The sequence below is a fragment of the Acinonyx jubatus genome, chromosome E1, assembly GCF_027475565.1.
Source record: "Acinonyx jubatus isolate Ajub_Pintada_27869175 chromosome E1, VMU_Ajub_asm_v1.0, whole genome shotgun sequence".
NCBI lineage: Eukaryota > Metazoa > Chordata > Mammalia > Carnivora > Felidae > Acinonyx > Acinonyx jubatus.
Genome location: NC_069397.1, coordinates 6,709,819 through 6,733,980, shown reverse-complemented (window position 1 = coordinate 6,733,980; position 24,162 = coordinate 6,709,819). Strand labels below are relative to the sequence as shown.

At 47.7% G+C, this 24,162-nt stretch overlaps 1 protein-coding gene across 5 annotated transcripts in view; it reads right to left on the bottom strand.

Annotated features, from left to right (window-relative positions):
• ARHGAP44 (Rho GTPase activating protein 44) overlaps nucleotides 1-24,162 on the bottom strand; it is a 176,227-nt gene that overhangs the window by 36,654 nt on the left and 115,411 nt on the right. For all 5 annotated transcript variants that reach the window (XM_027047642.2, XM_027047646.2, XM_027047641.2 and 2 more), the window contains 5 exons: nucleotides 22,322-22,433; nucleotides 18,610-18,686; nucleotides 10,388-10,505; nucleotides 3,214-3,282; nucleotides 446-527 (listed from right to left, as the gene is read on the bottom strand). In XM_027047642.2, coding sequence (XP_026903443.2) covers nucleotides 446-527; nucleotides 3,214-3,282; nucleotides 10,388-10,505; nucleotides 18,610-18,686; nucleotides 22,322-22,433 — 458 coding nt within the window. The remainder of the gene's footprint in view (nucleotides 1-445; nucleotides 528-3,213; nucleotides 3,283-10,387; nucleotides 10,506-18,609; nucleotides 18,687-22,321; nucleotides 22,434-24,162) is intronic.

Genomic DNA, 24,162 nt, shown 5'->3' with positions numbered 1-24,162 from the left:
TAGCTGTGTCCAGACTGCCCGGCCTGCCTCCATGGGGCACAGCCCCCAACTCGTCTCGTCGTCGTGGGGGCCGTGTGTGTGAGTGCGCCATTAGATCAAGGCACCAGCCTTCGAAGTTCCAGAAGCTCAACCTAATGTGGTTCTGTCGGGGCGCTTGGGCGGCTCAGTCGGTTAAACATCCGACTCTTGATTTCAGCTCAGGTCGTGATCTCAGGTTTGTGGGTTCAAGTCCCACATTAGGCTCTGTGCTGAGAGCATGGAGCCTGCCTGGGATTCTCTCTCTCTGCCCCTTCCCCCCGCTCCCTCGACATAAATACACTTAAAAATTAAAAAAATAAATAAACAGATGTGGCTCTGTTGAGAGAGCGTAAGGTGGGGGCTGGAAGACAGGGACCGGTCTCGGCTCACGAGGCACTCGGGCTCCCCCACCCCCCAGCTCACTCACCCTGCTGTGCCTTTATCTGGGGCAGCACAGCCTGCAGGAGCGTCAGCGACTTCCTGTGGTATTCCGCCTGCACTTCTATTAGCTGAGAAGACACAAGGACAAGGTTATCGCTCGCGGGAGGGTGGGGCGCACAGGAGGCTGGCCCCGGCGGGGTGCCCTGCAAGGAGGCGCGAGTCCCCTGCTCTCTCATCCACCTAATGTGACGGCTGCGGCATGCTTCCCCCACCGAGCCTCGGCAGCAGAGAACTCGCCAGAGGTGGAAATCTCGGGGAGCCGGAGAACCACGAAGGAACAGGGGGACCACCCCAGGCCGGGAGCCTGACACGGAGAGCTAGCCTCCACGGCGACGGGACCTCGCCTGGCACCCCATCCTCCAAGCAAAAGCAGCAAAGGGAGGAAAGTGATAGGAAAACACAAGTGGGAAACGCACTTAGAGATTTGCCTGGAAATTCCGTTTCCCTGGAAGACCGAGCTGTATGCTAGTCTGTATGGATCTTGGTTTCTGTAAGGTGAGTTTATACAGCTTTTTTTTTTTTTTTTTTTTTAGTTTTTTATTTATTTTGAGAGAGACAGAGAGCGCGCGAGCGAGCTGGGGAGGGGCACAGAGAGAGAGAGAGGGAGAGAGAGAGACTATCCCAAGGAGGTTCTGTGTGGTCAGTGCAGAGCCCAACATGGGGCTCGATCCCATGAACTGTGAGATCATGACCTGAGCCGAAACCAAGAGTCAGTCGCTTACCCGACTGAGCCACCCAGGCACCCCTCTGCAAAATGGGTTTGATATGTAAGTGATCAGAAAACGTGTGGCTTGAGACGCCCGGGTGGTTCAGTCGGGTAAGCGACCGACTCTTGGTTTTGGCTCAGGTCGTGGTCTCATGGTTCGTGAGCTCGAGTGCTGTATGAGGCTCCACGTTGACAGCAGGGAGCCTGCTTCGGATATTCTCTCTCCCTCTCCCTCTCTCTCTCTCTCTCTCTCTCTCTCTCTCCCTCTCCATCTGCCCCTCCCCCACTCACTCTCTCTCAAAACAAACTGAAAAAAAGAAAAAAGAAAAGAAAACGTGTGTGGCTTGATGTAGCATCCTCTGTGAGTCCCTTGGTGGTGAAATGGCTTTGGCTCTCGTGATACAACCCCAAAAATCAAATTCTTTCAATTTGCCCACTTTTGACCATCCCACCGCTAAACCAGCGGCTGAAGTGTCCATAAGGGCAGACAAACCCCAGGGAACAACACCATTTCCGAATCCTCACCCCCCCCCCCCACCCCGCCATCGGGTGTGTGTGCGCCAGGGGAAGGGGAGGAAACCGCTCTGTTTAAATGCTCGACGCGGACAGTAGATAACCTTGACCTCCGAGTGAAACCTAAAAACTAACATGAGTTAAAAAAAAAAAAAATCCGAGCACCAGAATAAATGGTCCATAAGTAGGAAGGAGGCAGTCCAAGGTGGCTCTGGAATGTCAAAAAGGTCATTCATTTAAGAAATTTTAAAATATTACCTCCGTACATATACCCGATGGAATAAACTTGTGAACGTGCTGCTATTTTTAAATAAACCGTCCAGGTTGGAAGGAATATGCTTATCAGTGCTTTTTCAGGATGGAAGGGATTCATCTGAATGTCTGGACCACTCGCCGATCACAGCTGTGACCGGCCCTTGCCTCTGCTACTACGCTTCCATCGTAAATGTTCCAGTCCTCTTCCTTCTCCTCTTTACCTTCCTTCCTTATCACCCCATCACTTCCTGGATCATTTAAAGTTTGCATCTTATCCCCCAGAGTTAAAGGCAGGCAAGCTTAACCTGGATTTTTAACTTGGGGTTTTTCTCTCAAGTGTTTTGAATTGTTGCTGGTTTTGTTTCGCTCTGCTTTGTTTTTAAAAAACTATTTTTAACGTTTATTTTTGAGAGAGACAGAGCGCGAACGGGGCAGCGGCAGAGAGAGAGAGAGGGAGACACAGAATCCCAAGCAGGATCCAGGCTCTGAGCTGTCAGCACAGAGCCTGACGTGGGGCTTGAACTCAAGAACTGTGAGATCATGACCTGAGCCGAAGTTGGACGCTTAACCGACTGAGCCACCCAGGCGCCCCTGTTCTGTTTTGTTTTTGACTTGCCTTGCACTTACCCTGGTAAAGAGCCAGGGTCTTAATTATTTGGACCAGATTATTCAAGTATGGGTGACTCAGACCTGTTTCTTAATCTGCTTTCATCGACGAGAGGTCACCTTAATCATCATTTACCTACTTGTCATGGTCTTTGGCCAAGATCGAAATGAAAAACAAATATTTGCTGGGGGGTTATCATCTGCTTCCCAAGCTCCCTGTTTATGATAGACCAGGGCGTCTTAACCTTGGCCCGACGGACATTTGGGATGGAGTCACTCTTTGCTGTGGGAGGCTGTCCTGTGCACTGTAAGATGTTCAGCAGCACTCCTGACCCTAGGTGCACCTCCCCCAATGGTGACAGCCCCAAACGTCTGCAGACATGGCCAGACATCCACTGGAAGAGGGGACAAAATCACCCCTGAGAGCCACTGTTACAGACGACAGAACTGCAATCATCTGCATGGACGGATGGGTTGAGTTTTACTCTTAGGTTTTTAGTGAAATCCATGCAAAGGGAAATAGAAGACAGGATTTATTCACAGACAGAACCATTAAATACCATATTCTTCCCCATAGCGTGTTCCACCATTTGGTTCCACGCCCCTTTCCTTCCTGTCCGCACCCTGCCTCTTGGGACCAAATTTTAAGGGCTCTTACCTTTCTGGACCCTTACCGTTTGAAAGTAGTTTGCATAGTCGATTTCTTTGGCCACAAAACTGTACATGTCCGCCGAGAGCTGGTCCTGCGGGAGGGGAAACGCAGCACTGAGGCCAAACATAAAACAACCGAGCAGCTAACGCGTGAGTCTAGACATCACAGGAAGCCTTCACCGCTGAAGGAAGCAGGAGCCTTCACCACTGTGAAATCCCGTTTTTAATAATTCCTGACACATGGCCAAGTTTTCTCATGGGCGTCCCTGTGTCTCCCAACCAGGACTCCAGAGGATGAGTAAGTGTGAAAAGAACACCTAGGCCGGTAGTCTCCCCGGGGATTGTAACACGTGAGCCAGAGTCCAGAGTCAGGAAGGCTGGTGTGGGGGAGTGATGTGCAAATCACTTCCACACATCTCCGCGGCCGGCACCCCCTCCGAGGACAAGGGGCGCTCCTGCCCTCCCTGAAATGGCCTGCCACTTCCTCTCCCTGATCCCTGAACCGCTCTGCTCTCCTTCATCCTCAACACTGACTGGTTGGTCACCCGCGTCTGGGCGAGAAGTGGAAACACAACAGTTGGGGGGAAGGTGGCTAAGACCGCTGAGCCGGTTCAAAGCAGGGCTGCGGATTCAACATTGGGAAGAGCGCGGGCTCCGCCCACGTCATGCGCAAGTCTCGGGGTGTTGACCGTCCTGCACCATCCAGCTCTCCGCGGGGTCAGGGGGCAGTGGCCTCTTGCTGGATCGGAGTCTGGGGTGCGTTCTCTTTCGAGAGTGGGTCACTTCCATGGAAACGCCCACGGCAAGGGGGCAGTTAATGGTATGTTTTGGGCAGGACTACAGACTCCATCACTGAGCATGTCTGTTAGCCTGTCGTGTCTCTGGACTTGTCTGCCCAAGTCAGGTGGTCTCTAGAGTTCCTCCCAGATCTCTGCAAGAGACAGATCTTTACAAGAGACGCTCAGCTGAGCAGAGAAGAACCTATCACGCGTGAGCTGCGGAAACTATGAGAACAGCCCTAGAAAGCGGATCCAGGTGCTGAATGAAGGAAGGCGAGCCACCACGTGCTTCAGGAAGAGGCTGTTTCATGGACTGCCCCCCCTTTCCACCAAGCATTCTGCACCAACCTCACAACCCTCAGCCCCCCTCCCCCCCAGCTGCCAATTAAGCCAGGCTCAGGGAGAGCACTGGAACATGCGCAGGGATCTGTTTCCTTTTCCAGGACCCTGGACAAGCAGACACTGTTGAAGCGTTCTTGTACCTACAAGGCACAGAGTTAAGAGGGAAATCTGTTCTTTGGAGAGCTTTAAGCACAGATCAGTCAATGCTACACGCGGTCCAGTTTCAAAGGATGAAGAAAGAGGAAAGAAATGAATTAACATTCTGGGCACCTGGGTGGCTCAGTGGGCTAAGTGTCCCTCTTGGGCTCAGGTCATGATCTCACGATCTGTGAGTTCGAGCCCCACATCGGGTCTGTGCTGACGGCTCAGAGCCTGGAGCCTGCTTCGGATTCTGTGTCTCCCTCTCTCTCTGCCCCTCCCCCACTCATTCTGTCTCTGTCTCTCTCTCTCTCTCAAAAATAAATAAACATTAAAAAGATTTTTTTTTTTAACATTTATTTATTTTTGAGACAGAGAGAGACAGAGCATGAACGGGGGAGGGGCAGAGAGAGAGGGAGACACAGAATCCAAAACAGGCTCCAGGCTCCGAGCCATCAGCCCAGAGCCCGATGCGGGGCTCGAACGCACGGACCGCGAGATCGTGACCTGGCTGAAGTCGGACGCTTAACCGACTGCGCCACCCAGGCGCCCCTAAAAAGATTTTTAAAAAGAAATGAATTAACATTCGTGGGGAAGAATCTAGGTGCCAGGCACGACGTCACATGGAGTTCTCATCTAAACATCTTAGGTAAGTGCTGAATTTGGGGGGAGTGGCTACCAAGAAAGAGTTCAAGGATCTCACCTGCCCGTCCTCCACGGTTTTAAATGTGCTTTGCACAGCAGAGGCTTTGGAACTATTTGCTGAATGAGAAATGAAGGTGTGGTAATTTTCCCCATGGGTAAAATGGTTTTTGTTTTTTTAATTTTTTTTATTATTACGTTACTTTATTTTTGAGAGGCAGAGAGAGACAGAGCACAAGTGGGGAGGGGCAGAGAGAGAAGGAGACAGAATCCAAAGCAGGCTCCAGCCTCTGAGCCCGACGTGGGGCTCGAACCCACGAACTGTGAGATCATGACCCGAGCCGAAGTCGGACGCTTGACCGACTGAGCCACCCAGGCGCCCCCAGGTAAAATGGGTTCTAAGCCTCAGCTCCCCCTCACCAGACCTCTCCTACAATGAAAGCCTTTGTGGGACTGCTGAAGCCAGCAGTTTCTAGAGGAACCAATTTAAGCTGCCATGCCTATGGCAGTTTTGGTCAGGAGGCATCCATCACCAGCAGCCGTGAGGGAGGTAGGTCAAGGCAGGGAAAAAACAAAGGGTCGAATGATGAAAATGGCTCAGCACACAGAGGAAAGGCAGGGACCCCTTGAAAGACTAAATGGTACACCTTCGATGACTCAGCATTTGAGCTGTGCCAAAAGATGATGTTGGAAAAGTCAGACAGACCATCTGTGGGCGCCCTCAGGAACACGAAAGGATTTCTTAAAGGTATAATCGGATTACCATCTTACTGAGTTAACAACAGTCCCAAATAAGCCGAATTGTAAGAAAAGAAAGTGAAAACTAAATCCAATTTCCATTTATGTGAATCATGAGCAAATTTCCTTTATAAAGAAAAGAAAAATCAATCATCACCAGAGTTTAACGTGTTTTAAAAATCATTTGTTTTCTGCTTTCGCGATGAATCCACGCTCGGAAAAAACACGGAGTAAATACCCAAGTTCACCTGCAATCCCACCACACAGACAGAGCGCCACAAACACACGTGATGTCTGCTCACATTATATCTATTTTCATCAGTCCCACACTTTGTATGGTTGGTTTACAAAAATGGGACCAGACCATGTTGCAGTTTATTCCCCCCCCCACCCCCCCCAGAGAAACAATCTTTCTAACGGTCACATGACATTTAATGTATGAATGGACCACATATTGAACAGACCAACCAGTCTGTTGCTGGATACTGTGTTTCTAATTTTTCATTACAACACTTGGAAAGCATGTGTTCGTATAGATTTGCACCCGTCTCGATTATTTCCTTAGGATAAATTCTGCAGTTTAAAATTAATTCTGGGTTTGTATTTCCTTATAGTTAAATTTATTTAAAAGAATTTCTTTTTAAGTTTTTATTTACATGGGGGGGGGGGAGGGAGGGAGGGTGAGAGAGAATTCCAAGCAGGTACCACACTGTCAGCACAGAGCCAAATGTGGGGCTTGATCTCATGAACCGTGAGATCATGACCTGAGCCAAAATTAAGAGTTGGACGCTCAACCAACTGAGTCACCCAGGCACCCCGTTCTTATAGTTAAATTAAAAAATATTAGCAAGATTGAGTTGGGATACTAGGGATTTTAGTAAAAAAAAAAAAAAAAAGACACCTAGGCATAGCATAGCATATTCAAACTTCAGAAAATCAAAAACAAAGAAAAAATACTGAAAGAAGCCAGAGGTTAAAAAAGTTTTAGCAGAACACAAGATAAGAATTACATCTGACCTCTCCTCAGAAAACATGCAAAGCCAGAAGAGGGTAGAGTAAAATATTTAAAGTATGGAGAAGAGGGGGAAAAAAAAAAAAGCTCACCAATCTAGAAATCCATACACTGCAAAATTACTTTCAAAAGGGACTTAAAGAGGAGTGCCTGAATGGCTCAGTTGGTTAAGCGCCCAACTTCGGCTCAGGTCATGACCTCACGGCTCATGAGTTTGAGCCCCACATCGGGCTCCGTGCTGACAGCTCAGAGCCTGGAGGCTGCTTAGATTCTACATCTCCCTCTCTCTCTCTGCCCCTCCCCTACTCATGCTCTATCTCTCTCTCTCAAAAATAAGTAAAACATTAAAAAAAAATTTTTTTTTAAAGGGATTTGAAGAAATTTACGGGATTTGTTGCCAGCAGACCTGTCTTATAAGAAATGTGTGAAAAAAAATGTTCTTTAAGACAGAATGAAAAAGGTAAAGGTCAGAAACTCAGACACTCACAAAGAAAGGACGAGCATTAGAGAAGGACTAAGTGAAGATACCATAAAACTTTTATTTTTCTCATGCTTAATCTACAGGATAAATTTGCAAGCAACAATGTATTTACGCATATGTGAACGTATCCATGCATTGAGATAAACACACATGATTGCACGGTGTATGATTACATGGATACAGTCATATAAACACACTTGTGCTTACGAATGCTTACGTACAAGTCAGTGGAAGGAACCAGGGGTATTTTCTCACTGAGACATACTTGCACTATATGGGAAATGCTAAACAGCTCTTCCAAAGTGGACTTGGATGCGTTATAAATATATATTGCAAATGGGCTCCCACTAAAAACGTAAACCCTAAGAAAAGTATAATTAATAGACTGAGAAAGGAGAAAAAGCAAAGCCACCTGAAAGGCTAAAGTGAAGCCTCAAAAGGCAGAAACTCTGAGAGCAAAAATAGTAACAGAGAAGAAGAGAAACAAGTAGAAAACAGGAAGAATTATGGTAGGTATTACCATATTCAATAATCACTTAAACATCAATGGTCTAAACACACCAATTCGAAGATTGTTGGGGCTCAGTCGGTTCAGCCCCTGACTCTTGGATCTTGGCTCAGGTCATGCTCTCACAGTTTGTGGGTTCAAGCCCCGTGTCGGGCTCTTTGCTGACTGCTCGGAGCCTGGAGCCTGCTTCAGATGCTGTGTCTCCCTCTCTCTCTGCCCCTCCGCTGCTCATGCTGTGTCTCTCTCTCTCTCAAAAATAAAGACACATTAAACAAATTTGAAAATAAATATCGGTGAGCAGGGGGACTTGGTCATCCTCTCTGGAAGCAAAAGGGTTGCTGGGCAGGAATGGGGCGGGGGGGGGGAATTACTGGTGCTTTTCTTGATATGTTTTTGTACTTTTTCACTGGTTATGGTAAATTGTATCACTTTTTTAACCCTTGAAGAGGAAACTAACATAGTTTTTGGTAAAAATAACAATTGTAAAAAGGCATGGACCAATGAAGGTATTAGAGTTCTGTTCTGATGTAGTTGGATAGTCTTATCCAGCACCCCCTCGACACCACCGTCTCTTGTGTGTTAAGGTATAATTTTGTAAGAAACAAGATTCTTTAAAAAAAAGGGTTTTTTTAATGTTTTTATTTATTTTTGAGAGAGAGACAGAGCACAAGCAGGGGAGGGACAGAGAGAGAGAGGAGGACAGAGAGAGAGGAGGACAGAGAATCTGAAGCAGGCTCCAGGCTCTGAGCTGTCAGCACAGAGCCTGACGCGGGGCTCGAACTCGTGAACTGCGAGATCGTGACCTGAGCCAAAGTCAGACCCTTAACTGACTGAGCCACCCAGGTGCCCCAAGAAACAAGATTCTTACCTAAGGAACACATTGCCACGTTACGATGGCAAATGAGCTGTACTTACTCACGAGGAGTCCTGGATCTGATGAAGGATTTCAAAGTTTTACTTTGCTGGATTCCATAGCATTGCAGATGGAGAGATCATGAGTCCTTGACAGATTGGCCAGTGTTGCTAATTTCCAGAGAGAAATGCTATCTGACCCTGAACGTCACCTGAATGCAAGGTCAAAGCCACCTGCGCTGTAAAAGGATGCGCCCACGGGCCAGCGGCCGAGACTAGAAAAGGCCACAAAGATCAGAGATGGCTGCATGCAAAGTGGCTATTCTCCGCTAAAAGCGCAGGAGATAAAGACACCTGGTTCCCAGCATACTTCCAGGAACACGACACGCTTGTTCCTTGGATCTAAACCCAAACGGACCTGAGCGCACGTATACAGAAGTGCATAGACTGTTTGTCGGCTCTAAACCCAAATGGACCTGAGCGCACGAGTACAGATGTGCATAGACTGTTCCTCGCACTGAAGCCAAACGGACCTGAGCGCACGCATACAGATGTGCATAAAATGTTCCTTGGACTTAAAGCCAAATGGACCTGAGCGCACGTAGAGAGATTTGCATAGACTGTTTATCGGCTCTAAACCCAAACGGGCCTCAGCGCACGTATACAGACGTGCATAGACTGTTCCCCGGTTCTGAACCCAAACGGACCTGAGCGCATGCATACAGATGTGCATAGACACAGAGCTCCATAAACGGCACATTGCCAATTAACGCCTATCAGCTCCAAGACACCTACTCCTCAGAACGAGACATTCCTCTCTCTTAAACCAGAGGGAACGTCTCTCGTCCATGACTATCTCCTCGGTCAGCATTCCAGCGTCATCATTAACTGTGTCCCGGGAGGCGAGAGACGGATAAAAGGGCTCAGGGAGCATTAAAGGGTGAACCAGAAGCTAAACAATTTAATACCGGCAGTGAGTCAAGGTTCGCCTACGGTCTAGATTCTCGACTGTTCTTTCCAGCCCGGAATCCATCCTGTGGGACTCAGAGCGCCCTACAAACGCTTCGCACGGAGGCCAAGGCCATTTCCTCTTTGCCAGCCACGCAGGAACCCTGTTGATAACCCACCACTGCCACCAACCCCACCCCAGTCTAGGTCACCTCAAAGCCCCAGCTCTTAGGGCTCATCCTGGCTCTGGGGATGCCCGTGGGCAAGCCTGGGGGCGTTCAGGTCAACCAGACCTCACCCTTAGGGTTTTCCTACAACTCCGGTGAAGAATCAGGGACTCCCTGAGGGCTCCCCCATCTGTCCCCGTGAGGAGGAGCAAAGTGGGGGGGGCGCAAAGCCCCAACTCTTAGGGCTCATCATGGCTCTGGGGATGCCCGTGGGCAAGCCTGGGGACGTTCAGGTCAACCAGACCTCACCCTTAGGGTTTTCCTACAACTCCGGTGAAGAATCAGGGACTCCCTGAGGGCTCCCCCATCTGTCCCCGTGAGGAGGAGCAAAGTGGAGGGGGGGGGCACAAAGCCCCAACTCTTAGGGCTCATCCTGGCTCTGGGGATGCCCGTGGGCAAGCCTGGGGACGTTCAGGTCAACCAGACCTCACCCTTAGGGTTTTCCTACAACTCCGGTGAAGAATCAGGGACTCCCTGAGGGCTCCCCCATCTGTCCCGGTGAGGAGGAGCAAAGTGGGGGGGGCGGGTACCCTGCAAATCTCCACTCGGTTGGCGGCCTCGTCCATCTCTTCCCTGAGGGCGTCAGCTTTGGCACCTGCGGGCTGCAAGCTGCCGGACAAACCTAAAGACTTCGACGTCTGCTGCCACCTGGTGGAAAACAGGACAAAAAGAGGAGACGTGTGAGACAGGCCAAGCCCTGGGGTATCACGGGGACACCGAGGGAAGGGCCGGTTAGGGACGTTCCCCAGGAGGCCCCGGGCGGTAGCTGCTGGACACAGAGGATCAGCCGCCCCGTTCGGACAAGGGCGGGCATTCCCCGGATTGTCCCCCACGTTCCCCTGAACACCAGGGATCACACAGGACCACCACCGGTACTTCCTCTGAAGCACAGGGCTGGCTGTCCCTTTCTGGCCCCTGACTGCGCCACGGACTCCGAGTCTGGCAACGCTCAATGACTTGACTGCAGCCGAAAAACCGTGGCGAGCTGAGAGCACGGGCAGTTAAGATCAAAGACGAATCTGAAAGCGAAAGCCTCTGCCAGTCAGCACGGAAAGCTTGCTGTCAACATCGAGAGGCGGCGCTCATGTTTCCTTAAACGTTTCTCTTTTCGCAGACAAGACCCGCCGTTGGAGGCAGGCGCTGGGGGCAGGCTGGGTGGCGAAGCTGCTGCTCTGGCGTTATCAGGGAGATACCCACAAAGCAGCCCCCCCCCCCCAGAAGGAAGGCTCCGATGACCCTAGATGGTAGCAGGTGTCGCGGGGTCAGCAGCGGGTTCCTCGTGTGATCAGGACGTCAGGACAGCCAACACCTGTCTGCAGTCTAACACCGGCCTGAAAACCGGGGTGGGGAGGGGCAGCGAGGGGAAGGGGGCCCTGGTGGGGGTCACTGCCCAGACTGCAGTGCAGCTGTGTTTCAGGGGGGCTCATGGGGCCCAAGCTGCCAGATGTCTCAATTGCCAAGAGAAGCTAGCAACTGTCACAGGAACCCTCCTGATGAAATATGGCAACAGGTTAAATAGTTTCTCTCTCTTTTTTTTTAAGTTTATCTGTTTATTTTGAGAGAGACAGGGAGAGAGACTCCCAAGCAGGCTCTGCACTGTCAGCACAGAGCCTGATGCGGGTCTCGATCTCACAAACCATGAGATAACGACCTGAGCCGAAAGCAAGACTCAGACGCTGAATCAAATGAGCCAACCCGGCACCCCTAAATACTTTTTAAAAATTTATTTATTTATTTTGAGGGGTGGGGCAAGTGGGGGAGGGACAGAGAGAGAGGGAGAGAGAGAGAAAATCCCAAGCAGGCTCCATACTGTTAGCGCGGAGTCTGACGTGGGGCTCGATCTCGCAGACCGTGAGATCACAACCTGAGTGGAAACCAAGAGTTGGATGCTTGACCGACTGAGCCATCCAGGCACCCCTAAATAATTTCTCTCAAACACCATATAGGCCAATAGCATACAGACCAAACTGGACGGCCCTGCAGGTACCATTTGGCTCTCACGCCATCCAACACAAAGGCAAAAGATAACGTGACCCTCACTTTGAGAGTCACAATCTCTTCTTACCCTCAGGACATACAGAGGGGTCCAAGGCTGTGACACAAGAAGAGGAAATAATAGTCATCTTTGCTATTAGCAAAATAACAACAACAACAAAAACAACAACAACAACGGATTCTGTATTCCTTAGAGAAATGCATTCACGGGAAAATTACTTAAAAAGGCTTTGGGACGTCAAGCTGGCTTGAAGGTCCAGAGATGGACACACAGGTCTTGGGAACCATTCCTCACTCAAGAAAAGAATTCAAGGCAAAATTGAAAGGAAATACTCTACTCAAAGATGTTTCAAAATCTAAACTAACATATAAGGATTAATACAAATTCCTGGGGAATTGTTTCTCATAAAATGGTTTGTCCTACAGAAAGGATACATTTAATAGACATCCGGAGGTTTGTTTAAGCATTTGAAACAAAGTATTAAAGTGTTGTGGATGGGGTGCTTGGGTGGCTCAGTTAAGCGACTGACTTCAGCTCAGGTCAGGATCTCACAGTTCGTGAGTTCCAGCCCCGCGTCGGGCTCTGTGCTGACAGCTCAGAGCCCGGAGCCTGCTTCGGATTCTGTGTCTCTCTCTCTCTCTGTTCCTCCCCCGATCTCACTCTCTTTCTCAAAAATAAATTCAGTGTTTAAAAAATTTAACAAAAAATAAAATTTTAAAAATAAAGCGTCGTAGGGCTTGTCAAATAAAATAGGAGACTCCATGGATGTAATTTAGATCACTGATAATGAATAGGGTAGATTATGAGATCAAGCTCTGGGGCGCCTGGCTCGCTCAGTCAGTGGAGCATGTGGCTCTCGTTCTCAGGGTTGTGAGTTCAAGCCCCACCTTGGGCGTGAGCCTACTTAAAAAAAAAAAAAAAAAAAAGAATATATATATATTTATATATATCTCCACCATTTGGCTCATGCTACCTAACGAAAAAATAACTAAGCAACATAGGTGTGAAAAAAATAAGTAAACGAAGTGACTGCAGACATGGATTTTTATGGCTTCAAAGATCTGGATTAGATTAAAAAATAAAACAATTGTACTTAAATGGGTGTATTAAAATGAGGACATTTTCCTAGGTTACCTTTCTTTTCTTCCTTATTTCCTTCTATTTTCCCCATAAATTCTACCCCTTGGCCCACATCTTGGTAATTTATTTATTTGTTCCTCTGAGTGTGTAATTTTTTTTTATTTTTTAATTATTTTTTTTTTTAGAGAGAGAACATGTGCGAGCAGGGAAGAGGAGGAGACAGAGAGAAGGAGAGAGAGAGAGAGAAGGAGGGAGGAAGGGAGGGAGGGAGGGAGGGAATCTTAAGCAGGCTCCACACTCAGTGCAGAGATCCTGGTGCAGGGCTCGAACTCACGAACCGTGAGATCATAACCTGACCCAAGATCAAGAATCAGATGCTCGGGGCACCTGGGTGGCTCAGTCGGTTGAGAGGCCGACTTCGGCTCGGGTCATGATCTCACGGTCTGTGAGTTCGAGCCCCGCGTCGGGCTCTGTGCTGACAGCTCAGAGCCTGGAGCCTGTTTCAGATTCTGTGTCTCCCTCTCTCTGACCCTCCCCCGTTCATGCTCTGTCTCTGTCTCAAAAATAAATAAACGTTAAAAAAAAAAAAAAAAAAAGAATCAGATGCTCAACCAACTGAGCCAACCAGGCACCCCCCACATCTTGGTAGGTAAAAATCCTACTCTTTCCCCTCCTTTTATAGGGAATTTTATTCGTAATAGATAAATCACCTATTTTGAGATCACAAAGTAGTGATAAGATGTGGAATGAGACTGTGGAAATAAAGAATAAAATGACAAGGAAAACACAGAAACGTGTATGGACAGTAATCTGCCGGGGAAAGAGACCTTAACCGTGAATTTCAAGGTACGGTCGTCTTGCCAGCCACCTGTTCTATAAATAAACTCAAGAACTGTCCTGCTTTGTCAAGAGAAGAAAACAGGGATTCTTGACCAAGAAGCGTGAGCTTTAAAATTTGCAGAGCAGAAAGGTCTGCTGGGACACCATCGTTCGCTGGGAAAGATGTCATCACTATACAATCTGGGGGAGGTGGAGACAGAATACCGGCTGGCTTTCATGAAGGGGAGAGGAGAGAAACGGGCCAGAAATAAGGGTATGAGATTTTAAGGATCAGGAGGAGGGTCAAGAGGGCAAATGCAGAAGTTCAAAGCAACTGGAAGTCAAGAGGAAGACTTTTCAGAACGGGAATGTTCCTGTAATGGGACATTTATTATTTCCTCCGGCCAGTCTCCCCCTTTCCTGTGTCACTGTCATCCTCTGCTTTGTGAGGCCCTGCCCCACTCCTGCTTCGATGTGTGGGCCCCAGAGAGCAGCCAGTTTGGCATGGCCCTCACCGTGAGCGGTCCAGATGAGGGTCCCTGATGCAAACCAACCCCGTGCCCCCACCCTTCATCACTGTGACCAACTGACAGGCCAAGAAAGTGGCATGTAAGCAAAGTCCGGACAAACGAGCCTCTCCTTTGTACTTCTAGAACTAGAAAGGGTCAAGGGTCATGCTGAAGAGACATGAGCCTAGAGGACCATGAAGACAATGGACGGAAGAGGCCCGTATGTGGAGAGCACAGGTGACAGATGAAGAACAGCTTTTGCCCTCTCTTCCAGAGGTACTTAAATCGGCCACAGCTCCAGAATTCACTTCTAATTAGCCACTTCCTTACTTCCATGAGCTACTCAGGATCCTTCCCCAAACTCTCCTGCTTTATTTCTATTAGTTTATCTGCTTCTGAAGAAGGCAGGTGTCTTAATCTGCTCAGGATGCCATGATAATATGCCACACACCTGGGAGCTTGAACAACAGGAATTGGTTTTCTCCTAGTTCTGAAGACTGCAAGTCCCAGGTCAAGGCTCTGGCAAGGTTTGGGTTTGGGGAGGGCTCTGTTGCTGGTTGGCAGAGAGCTGCCTCCTCACTCCTCAGCACACAGCCCTTCCTCTGAGCATGGAGGGAGAAAGAAATCTCTCTTCCTCTTCTTATAAGGCCACCAACCCTACTGGATTAAGGCCCTCCCCTTACGACCTGACTTCACCTTAATTACTTCAGAAAGGCCCTATCTCCAAAGACAGTAGGGATTAGTGCTTCGACATATGGATTTGGGGAGGGAAAACACAATTTAGTCCACAGTGGGACCCAGAAGCATCAATTCAGCAGAAATATGACGTGTTCTGGACTCAGAAGGGTTGATATTAGATACATGCCCAGAAAAAAAATGAGGCAGACTTTGGAAAGGAATGGGGCTCCTTCTGTAACCATTGTCCAACCAAACCTATCACAGAAAAGACATTTGTATAACATTCAGTTCAATTCAATTCAGTTCAGTTCAATTCAATTCAGTTCCATTCAGTTCAGTTCAGTTCAATTCAATTCAGTTCAATTCAATTCGCATCTTTAATCCAGCGTAAAGCTTCCTTGAGTTTTTCCTCCATCCTCCTTATCTACAATCTTTTACTCAGCTTTGGTCTTCTCTGAGGATATGAAGGCTTATCAAATTGGCTTTTGAAACAGATAAACCAGATATACTCGGATAGAGGTAAAGACACACCTCGAATTCGAATTAAACACTGGAAAAATGAGGTGGATTTGACACTACTCACCCTAGTTGTAGTAGAATTCAAAGATCTAGTCACAATGATCAAGAGCGTGTGTCCACCTGGGACATGCTGCACAGTGGAGAGCGTAACTCATGAAGGACCAAACAAACAAGACTAAAGAAAGGTCTAATAATCAGAAGAAGGACATCACAAAGAACAGAAGTGCAAACTGACCACACGGGGAGGCTGGGAGGGGTGGAGATCAGGGCAGGGAGAACCCAACTGTTCCAGAAGAGCGGCTGGTGATCTTGCTACTGAACATTTGGTCTTACTCTCACTGCTGCCTCTCGGGATGCAGTCCTCATGTGGGCTGACGAGCCAGGGGTCAGGGAAAAGGCAGAAGTTGGGGGTGGGCTGGCTTCTGAAACAACGAGGGTTGTGAAGGGTCTCAGCTGAAGTTCAGAGGCATAAAGATTTGGATAGGGGAGGCAGCGATTTCCTCCCCGAATCCCAGCATATAAGAGATGACGGGCTGGAAATGTGCAAGAGTTCATTAGATGGCAGAGTTCATTAAATCATGGAAAGCAGGTTCCTAACGATGCTTCTCTATGGTTTCAGAATCTTTACGCCACTTGGTGTCACCATCAAAAACACACCATGTGACCACATGGACCATGACTGCCCACGCACTCCCCATCTCATAAGGAGAGTGAACAAAAATACGAATGTAGAGACAGCAACTGCGAGCCCCTGATGCTACTAGCATCCGGCCCCCCAACCAGAAGCTCCGTGTTGGAAATTCAGGTTTCCCTTACAGAAGCAGAGAGAAGCCCTCTGAGCTAAGAACCAGGTCCCCACAGAAGGAAATCACTCTACAAACCCAGGAGCAAGGCATCTACCAGTGGGACCAACAGCATGTGTTTCCTCCTCCTGTGTGACTCCCACATGTGGGTCTTGAATGCTGACGTCATGGGAGCATCTGTATGTGACCCAGGCATGTAGTCGTGAGCGATGCCAAATGAATACTCCCCATACAACCTGCTCGGTTTCCTCCACATACGCTAAGGAGAGAGCCTCAGGGGGCGCCTGGGTGGCTCTGTTGGTGAAGCATCCAACTCTTGATTTCGGCTCAGGCCATGATCTCACGGTGCGTGAGATCCAGCCCTGCGTCAGGCTCCGCGCTAACAGTATGGGGCCTGCTTGGGATTCTCTCTCTCCCTCCCTCTCTCTGCCCCTCCCCTGCTCATGCTCTCTCTCTCTCTCTCAAAATATATACGTAAACTTTGGGGGGGGGGGAAGGAGAGAGCCTCAGATCCGGGTCAGAATAGCTCTGACAACCTTTCTGTTCCTCTTCCTTCTTAACAGAAGAAGAGTGTCAGCATCACCACCTTCCGTAGGCAACGGGATTTAACAGCACTGGCTTTGCTTTTGTCCGGGTCACTTTCAGGGTGTAGCCAGTACATATACAGCAGGGGCTACCACGTTTCGGTTTCTGGGAGCGCTCCACAATGTTTCTAACAGATTCATTGGGAAGAAGTGAATCAACTTTTTACCAGATGTGTGGCTCCAGATGCCCCCAAAACCGTTCAGGTGGACTGGGAGTCTGGGAAACACAAAATTAGCTAAAGAAATCTTTGTTGTCTCTGTTGATACGACCCGTTCTATTTCTGGTCTTGGGGGACTGGCGTACATTTCCTATTGGTCCGGATGCAGAATTCCAGGGTCTGAACCAGTTACCGCAGCTGCCTCCTTTTGTAAAGCAGTTGCAAAGTGTTAAAAAAAAAAAAAAAAAAAGGGATAAACGTGATCTCATTGGACACTGAAAACAATCCTCAAGTCAACCCACAAGTGGCGTTATTACCCGTGGGCAGGTGAGGGCACTGGAGTTCGGGGGGCAGGTGGACTGAGTAACCTAACCAGGTGGCCTGGATCTGGGAACCTCACCAGAGATTCCTGGTTCAGGATTCTATATTGCATCTCTTGGCCCAAGCAGATCCGTCTATTCTGGGTTTGTTTTTGTTTCTTTTTCTCAGGAAAATCAAAAAAGAGCTGTGCAGGTGATTAAAACTGACCGCCCAAAGGGCCTAGAGTCGAACCAAAATGTGCCTTCCGCATTCGTATTCGTGAACCTACATTCCTTCGAGGTGTGAGCTTGGGCGCACACACCAGTGCAAGGATTAGAAAGGTGGATACGCGCCATTGGGACAAAAGGAGGCCAGAGTCAATGGTGGCATCTCGGAGCCTCTGGAGCTCTGCTGTAACAGGCGCTTTCTGGGGGCTTCTGGGAGACAGTGCCGGAGGAGAACAGCACAGTGGGAATGGTGCTTCCCTCATAATAGTCTTGGGTTCACAACACGGCTACAGAGGGGACAGCTGCACCACTGGCCCCTTCTACCCCAGCCACACTGCCTTCGTGCGGTACCCTGGATATGGCAGCCTGACTCCCCACCTCAGGACCTCTGCACGTGCTCTTCCTGCTGTGATGAATCCTTCTGCACCCAATCTCTGCATGGCTACCTCGTCATTTGTGTCCCAGATCAAGTGTCACCTCCTCCAAAAAAGCCTCCTCTGTTTTACCCTACCTAATGTTGTTGCCTTCCTTTCTCCATCATTCTCTCTCAAAATTGCACTGTGCTATCTTCTTCTTTTTTCTTTTATTAATTTTGAGAGACTGAGACAGAGAGAGCGTGTGCATGAGCAAGGAGAGGGACAGAGAGAGAGAGAGAATCCCAAGCAGGCTCCGCACCGTCAACACAGAGCCCAACATGGGGCTCGATCTCACGAACTGTGAGATCACGACCCGAGCTGAAACCCAGAGTCGGATGTTTCACCGACCGAGCTCCCCAGGCATCCCAAGTGCCATCTTCTTTATATGACTCACGGCTGCCCGAAATCACCACATGTTCACTCCTCATCTAGGGTTTCTGTCTCCCACACTAGACTTCAGCCCCCAAGAGAGCAGGGACCCCATGTCTCTGACTCATGACTCTTATTGCCAGTGCCTGGCACATTGCGAGTGTTCGGAAAAACTTAGTCAATGAAAACATACTCAACATGCAAACCCCTACACGCAAAGCCCTACACGCCACCCCCCTCAAATATGATCACTATTCCTTCCAAGAAGCAAAAATGAAAGCGGAGAAACTCTACCTTGTTCGTGACGAATCCATATCCAACACCAACTTTGCTAAATGTTTCCTCTGCTTCTGAATATTTGGGATTTCCACCTGTGGTTACAGAAGGTAAGAGACATAGTCAAACTGAAGTTCCAGACAAATTCTTTTAGTTTTTAAGATATATATATTTTTAAAAATTTTTTAATGTTATTTTGAGAGAGAGAGAGAGAGAGAGAACGAACCAGCAGGTGTGGGGCAGAGAGAGAGGGAGACACAGAATCCGTAGCAGGCTCCAGGCTCCAAGCTGTCAGCACAGAGCCCGACACGGGGCTCGAACTCACGGACCGCAAGATCATGACCTGAGCTGGAGTTGGATGCTTAACCGACTGAGCCACCTGGGAGCCCCAAGTTGCAGATAAATTCTTAAAGAACCACGGACAGCCAGCCATCCAACAAGTGTGGTGGAGGGCTCCCAAGCCTTATTTCCGGATGAAACCTTTGATTCTTGATCCTGAGTTGACCTCTGCTCTTTTTTTCACCGGACACCTGCCAGGCCCCCCATCACCCAGACCCTGTAGGGGTTCTGCTCTGCTCTGCTCACTGATGCCTGGCCTCATTCTTGTTCCTACCTCAGCCAGCAAAAAAAAAAAGGGGGCTCAATCCCAGCTCTGTCCTCCACACCAGGGTCACAAGTGGAGAGCAAAGCAGAAAGAGTGGACACATGGACCTAATTCAAAACAGACAGCAGGCGGATGACGGAGACAAGTCTCAGGAGACCTGAGATCCGATGAGGATTGCAATCAGGACATATTTTTATAGAAATTCAGTAAGAAGTTTTTCCAAAATAAAGACCAAATAAACACAGCCATGGCTTTGCTCGGCTACAGCAAGTTCTTCCGTAGTGGGTGTATGTGGATGCTCTTTTTCTATTTTTATTTCTAAAAAAATGACTTCTCTCAACATCCCGGGGTGTGGGATTTGGGGTCCAGGCTTAGCCAAAGTGGGACAGGAAGTGAGAATTTCGAAGGGAAAATTGGCTGTACATTGAAACCAGCATCATCTCAGGCTATGGTTTTTATAGAGAAGGGAGAAACGGGAAGAAGATCTTCTGAGCAGGGATGACTGACGTATGGGGGCTAATAACTCCTGGCAGGTAAGAGAAGATGTGGCCCTGGGCTCCCAGAGTCATCACTGCCCCCAGAAGCAAAGTTGGAGGGTCACAGGGACATCTGGGTGGTGTTAAGTGAGCCTCAGCATCCAGGTCAAACACATCCCTTGGGTTTCAGTCAGGCTTTGCCTGGGACCCCAAACCACCTTTATGAAGAGAGAAGGGCCTCTCACGCATGCTGTTGGTTGAGCAATGGCCTCTAACCGGATGGTATCTGGGAAGTCTAGAGCTGATCTCTGTCAAACCACCATATATAGGATTTTCTCCTTGAATACTTTTAGGCACCCAAGTATTTATTTGCCCATATATTCTGTCACAGAAATTGCATCGGGAGATGTGGAGGTGCTGGGGGCAGTCCGGGAAGGAAACCAGACGTGGTCTGGAGCAATGCTAATCCAATATGGTAGCGTCTAGCTCCTGGTGGCTACATCATTTTAAATTCTCAGGAACACAACAATAGCCAAACTGTGGAAAGAGCCTAAATGTCCATCAACTGATGAATGGATAAAGAAATTGTGGTTTATATACACAATGGAATACTATGTGGCAATGAGAAAGAACGAAATATGGCCCTTTGTAGCAACGTGGATGGAACTGGAGAGTGTGATGCTAAGTGAAATAAGCCATACAGAGAAAGACAGATACCATATGTTTTCACGCTTATGTGGATCCTGAGAAACTTAACAGAAACCCACGGGGGAGGGGAAGGAAAAAAAAAAGGTTAGAGAGGGAGGGAGCCAAAACATAAGAGACTCGGGGTGCCTGGGTGGCTCAGTCGGTTAAGCGTCCGACTTCGGCTCAGGTCACGATCTCGCGGTCCGTGAGTTCGAGCCCCGCGTTGGGCTCTGTGCTGACAGCTCGGAGCCTGGAGCCTGTTTCAGATTCTGTGTCTCCCTCTCTCTCTGCCCCTCCCCCGTTCATGCTCTGTCTCTGTCTCAAAAATAAATAAACGTTAAAAAAAAAAAACATAAGACACTCTTAAAAACTGAGAACAAACTGACGGTTGATGGGGGGTGGGGGGAGGTGAGGGTGGGTGATGGGCATTGAGGAGGGCACCTGTTGGGATGAGCACTGGGTGTTGTAAGGAAACCAATGTGACAATAAATTTCATCTTAAAAAAAAAATTAAAAGAAATTCTCAGGAGCAAAAATTAAGCAAAATTAAAAACTGAATTCCTCAGTCACACTAACCACATTTCAAGAGCTCAATGGCCATGGGTAGCTACTGGAGAACAAACTGTGCAGATGTAAAGCATTTACATCACTGCAGGCAGCCGGGCAGGATGGTACCCAGGGAGGTTTTACAGGACCAACTAGAGGCAATCGGGGGGAGGTCCGGGGTTCAAGGCAAATACAACCCCCAAGCGTTTCCTTTCTTACTTGACACACAATTTTACTTGGTGGAAGCCAGCAAAATCGTCACAGAGACCTCAAGGTGCCTTTGTAATAAAATCGTTTTTATTTAGCACCCTTTAAAATCCAGGGATGAAGGAGATTAAGAGCACACTTATTAATGTTTGTTTATTTTTGAGAGAGACAAAATGTGAATGGAGGAGGGGCCGAGAGAGAGGGGGAGACACAGAATCCGAAGTGGGATCCAGGCTCTGAGCTGTCAGCACAGAGCCCGACACGGGGTTCGAACCCACGAACCGCGAGATCATGACCTGAGCTAAAGTCGGACGCTCAACCGACTGAGCCACCCAGGCATCCCAAGAGCACACTTATTGTGAGGCACACTGAGTAACGTACAGAATTGTTGAATCAGTATGTTGTACAGCTGAGGCTAATATAACACTGTGTGTTAACCACACTGGAATTCATGCAAATAAACTAAACTAAAATGAATAAAATAAAATAAAAAAATAAATAAAACAAAAATTAAAAAAAATAAATTAAAATAAAATAAATGAAGAAAATAAAAGTAAAATAAAAAACAAAATAAAATAAGATAAATAAAATAATATAAAAGAAAAGAAAAAATAAAATGAGTGAAATAAAAATAAAATAAAATAAATGAATAAAATAAGTAAAATAAAATGAATAAAATAAAATAAAAAATAGAATAAAAAATAAAATAAAACGAAAATAAAATAAAAATAAATTAAAATAAAAAAGAATAAAATAATAAAATAAAATAAATAAAATAAAAATAAGGTAAATAAATAAAAGAAAAAATAAAATGAATAAAATAAGTACAATAAAATAAAATAAATGAATAAAATGAATAAAGTACAATAAAAATAATCAAATCAAATCAAATAAATCCATGTACACATAACCTGTGAGCCCCTACAGAGTCTCCTTCTGAGGAAGGGCTGCCTTCATTTCAGTGAAGACTAGAGATAGGTGGAGGGCAGGGACAGTATAGCAGTGTAGACCCTGGTGGGGAAGGAGGTACAGTGCCAGCTTTATTCCCTTCCCCAGAGGAACGCCGACAGAGACGAGTATGAGCAGGAGACAGAGCTGACAAACAGTGGACGGGGCTGTCATACCAGGGAATCCTGACCACGCGGACAGGCAGTAATCATCGTGGTGAAAAACAGTCTCACAGCGCGGGCGGCCTCATCCCCGCTGCTTACCTCGGCCAGCAAAAACAGGGGCTCAATCACGTCTCTCTCCACCTGCAACTCAAAGTGGATCAGCTCTTGAGCCAGCTTGTCCTCGGTCTCTCCACAGAGTTTCAGCATCTTCCTGCAACAGGAGGGGGAAGCCAGGCTGAAAACCCCAGAAGGCAAGAGGTCACCTGCAACCACCATCCTCCTCTCAAGGCTGGGTAAGCTTTCAGGGGATGGTGTTCCTACACTGGCTGGTTCCCCTGCTACAACACTGACCAACGTGCTCCGTTCATTTGCATTTCTGAAATTTTCAGGGCTTTTTTTTTTTAACATTTATTTTTTTGGGAAGGGGCAAGCAGGAGAGGGGCAGAGAGAGAGGGACAGGGGATCCAAAGAGGGGTCTGCGCTGACGGGCTGACAGCAGTGAGCCCGATATGAGGCTTGAACTCATGAATCATGAGCTCATGAAATCATGACCTGAGCCGAAGTCAGACGCTCAACCGACTGAGCCACCTAGGCGCCCCTGAAATTTTCAGTTTTTTAAAATGATGCTAAGTACCTACCGTGTGCCTGGAGTAAAGGGAACATGTAGGGAAATATAAGAGAGGTGTGGGGAGCACAGACTCATGCATGCTGAATGCACACTCCTCTAAGACCCAGATGCTTCTATCTGCCCGGAGCACTGGAAAACCAGCTATAACTGATACACGAACAAACCAACATCTTTAAACACATTCCAAAAGCTTCAATTGCAAGAGGCTCTTAGAGACAGAAAACCCCTTCTCTTAAGCCGTGACAACTTACCTTTGTAGAGAATGAACAATTATCCAGTGGAAAGTTGGAATGGAAAAAGCGTTACAAAAGTGTGTTCGCAGTGAGCAAATAACAGAAGACCTGAATGAGTAGAAAGCTATATACCATATTCCTAGATGAGACGATACGTTATTTCAAGGATGTTAATGCCCCCTGAATGGGTATACAGACAGTCCTCCTTTTGCATGGTACCGTGCTAACTGAAACTCACGCAAAAAGTTTTTACAAATCAATAAAAGTATAAGAAGAGACCACTGTTACTTTTCAGTTAGTATGTATCTATGTTTCCTGTTATGTTTACACTTTAATGACACATAAGCGGTCACATACAATACATGATACCAATGCCCCACCTGAACGACAAGTTCACATCAGGGGGCGTCTGGGTGGCTCAGTTGATTAAGCATCTGACTTAGGCTCAGGTCATGATCTCAAGGTTCATGGGTTTGAGCCCCATGTGGGGCTCTGTCCTGATGGCTCGGAGCCTGGAACCTGCTTCGGATTCTGTCTCCCTCTCTCTCTCTCTCTGCCCCTCCCCCACTCACACTGTCTCTGTCTCTCTGTGTCTCTCTCAAAAATAAACATTAAAAAAAAGAAACAAGTTCACAGCAATGGTTTTAGGCTGAACCTATCTGCTGCTTGCTTTTTTCATGCATCATCATCTTTGGGGCTTATGTGTCTCGATATCCACAGAATTAAGTCATTCTGGTGTATGTACTTTCACTCCACCATTTATTAACCCTTCCCATAATCAACACTGCCATTCCGTCCAGAGCTGCAGGACATATGTGCATGGTCTCTGTTTGCATGTGAGAATTTTTCTGTGCAAAGGAGAGGAGATACACATCCCCTTAACCTTACTAGATACCTGCTTTTTAAAGTGAGAATGCTAACTTCTCTCTCGCCAGTGCAAATAGGAGTTCCCAACGTTCCACGCTCTCTCCAACCCTCGGTACCAGTAAGGCATTTAATTTCTGCCAAACTGGTGGGTGCAAAACATTACCCCCTCCTGGCTTTAATTCGCATTCCTTGGCTCCCGGAGAGACTGAAGA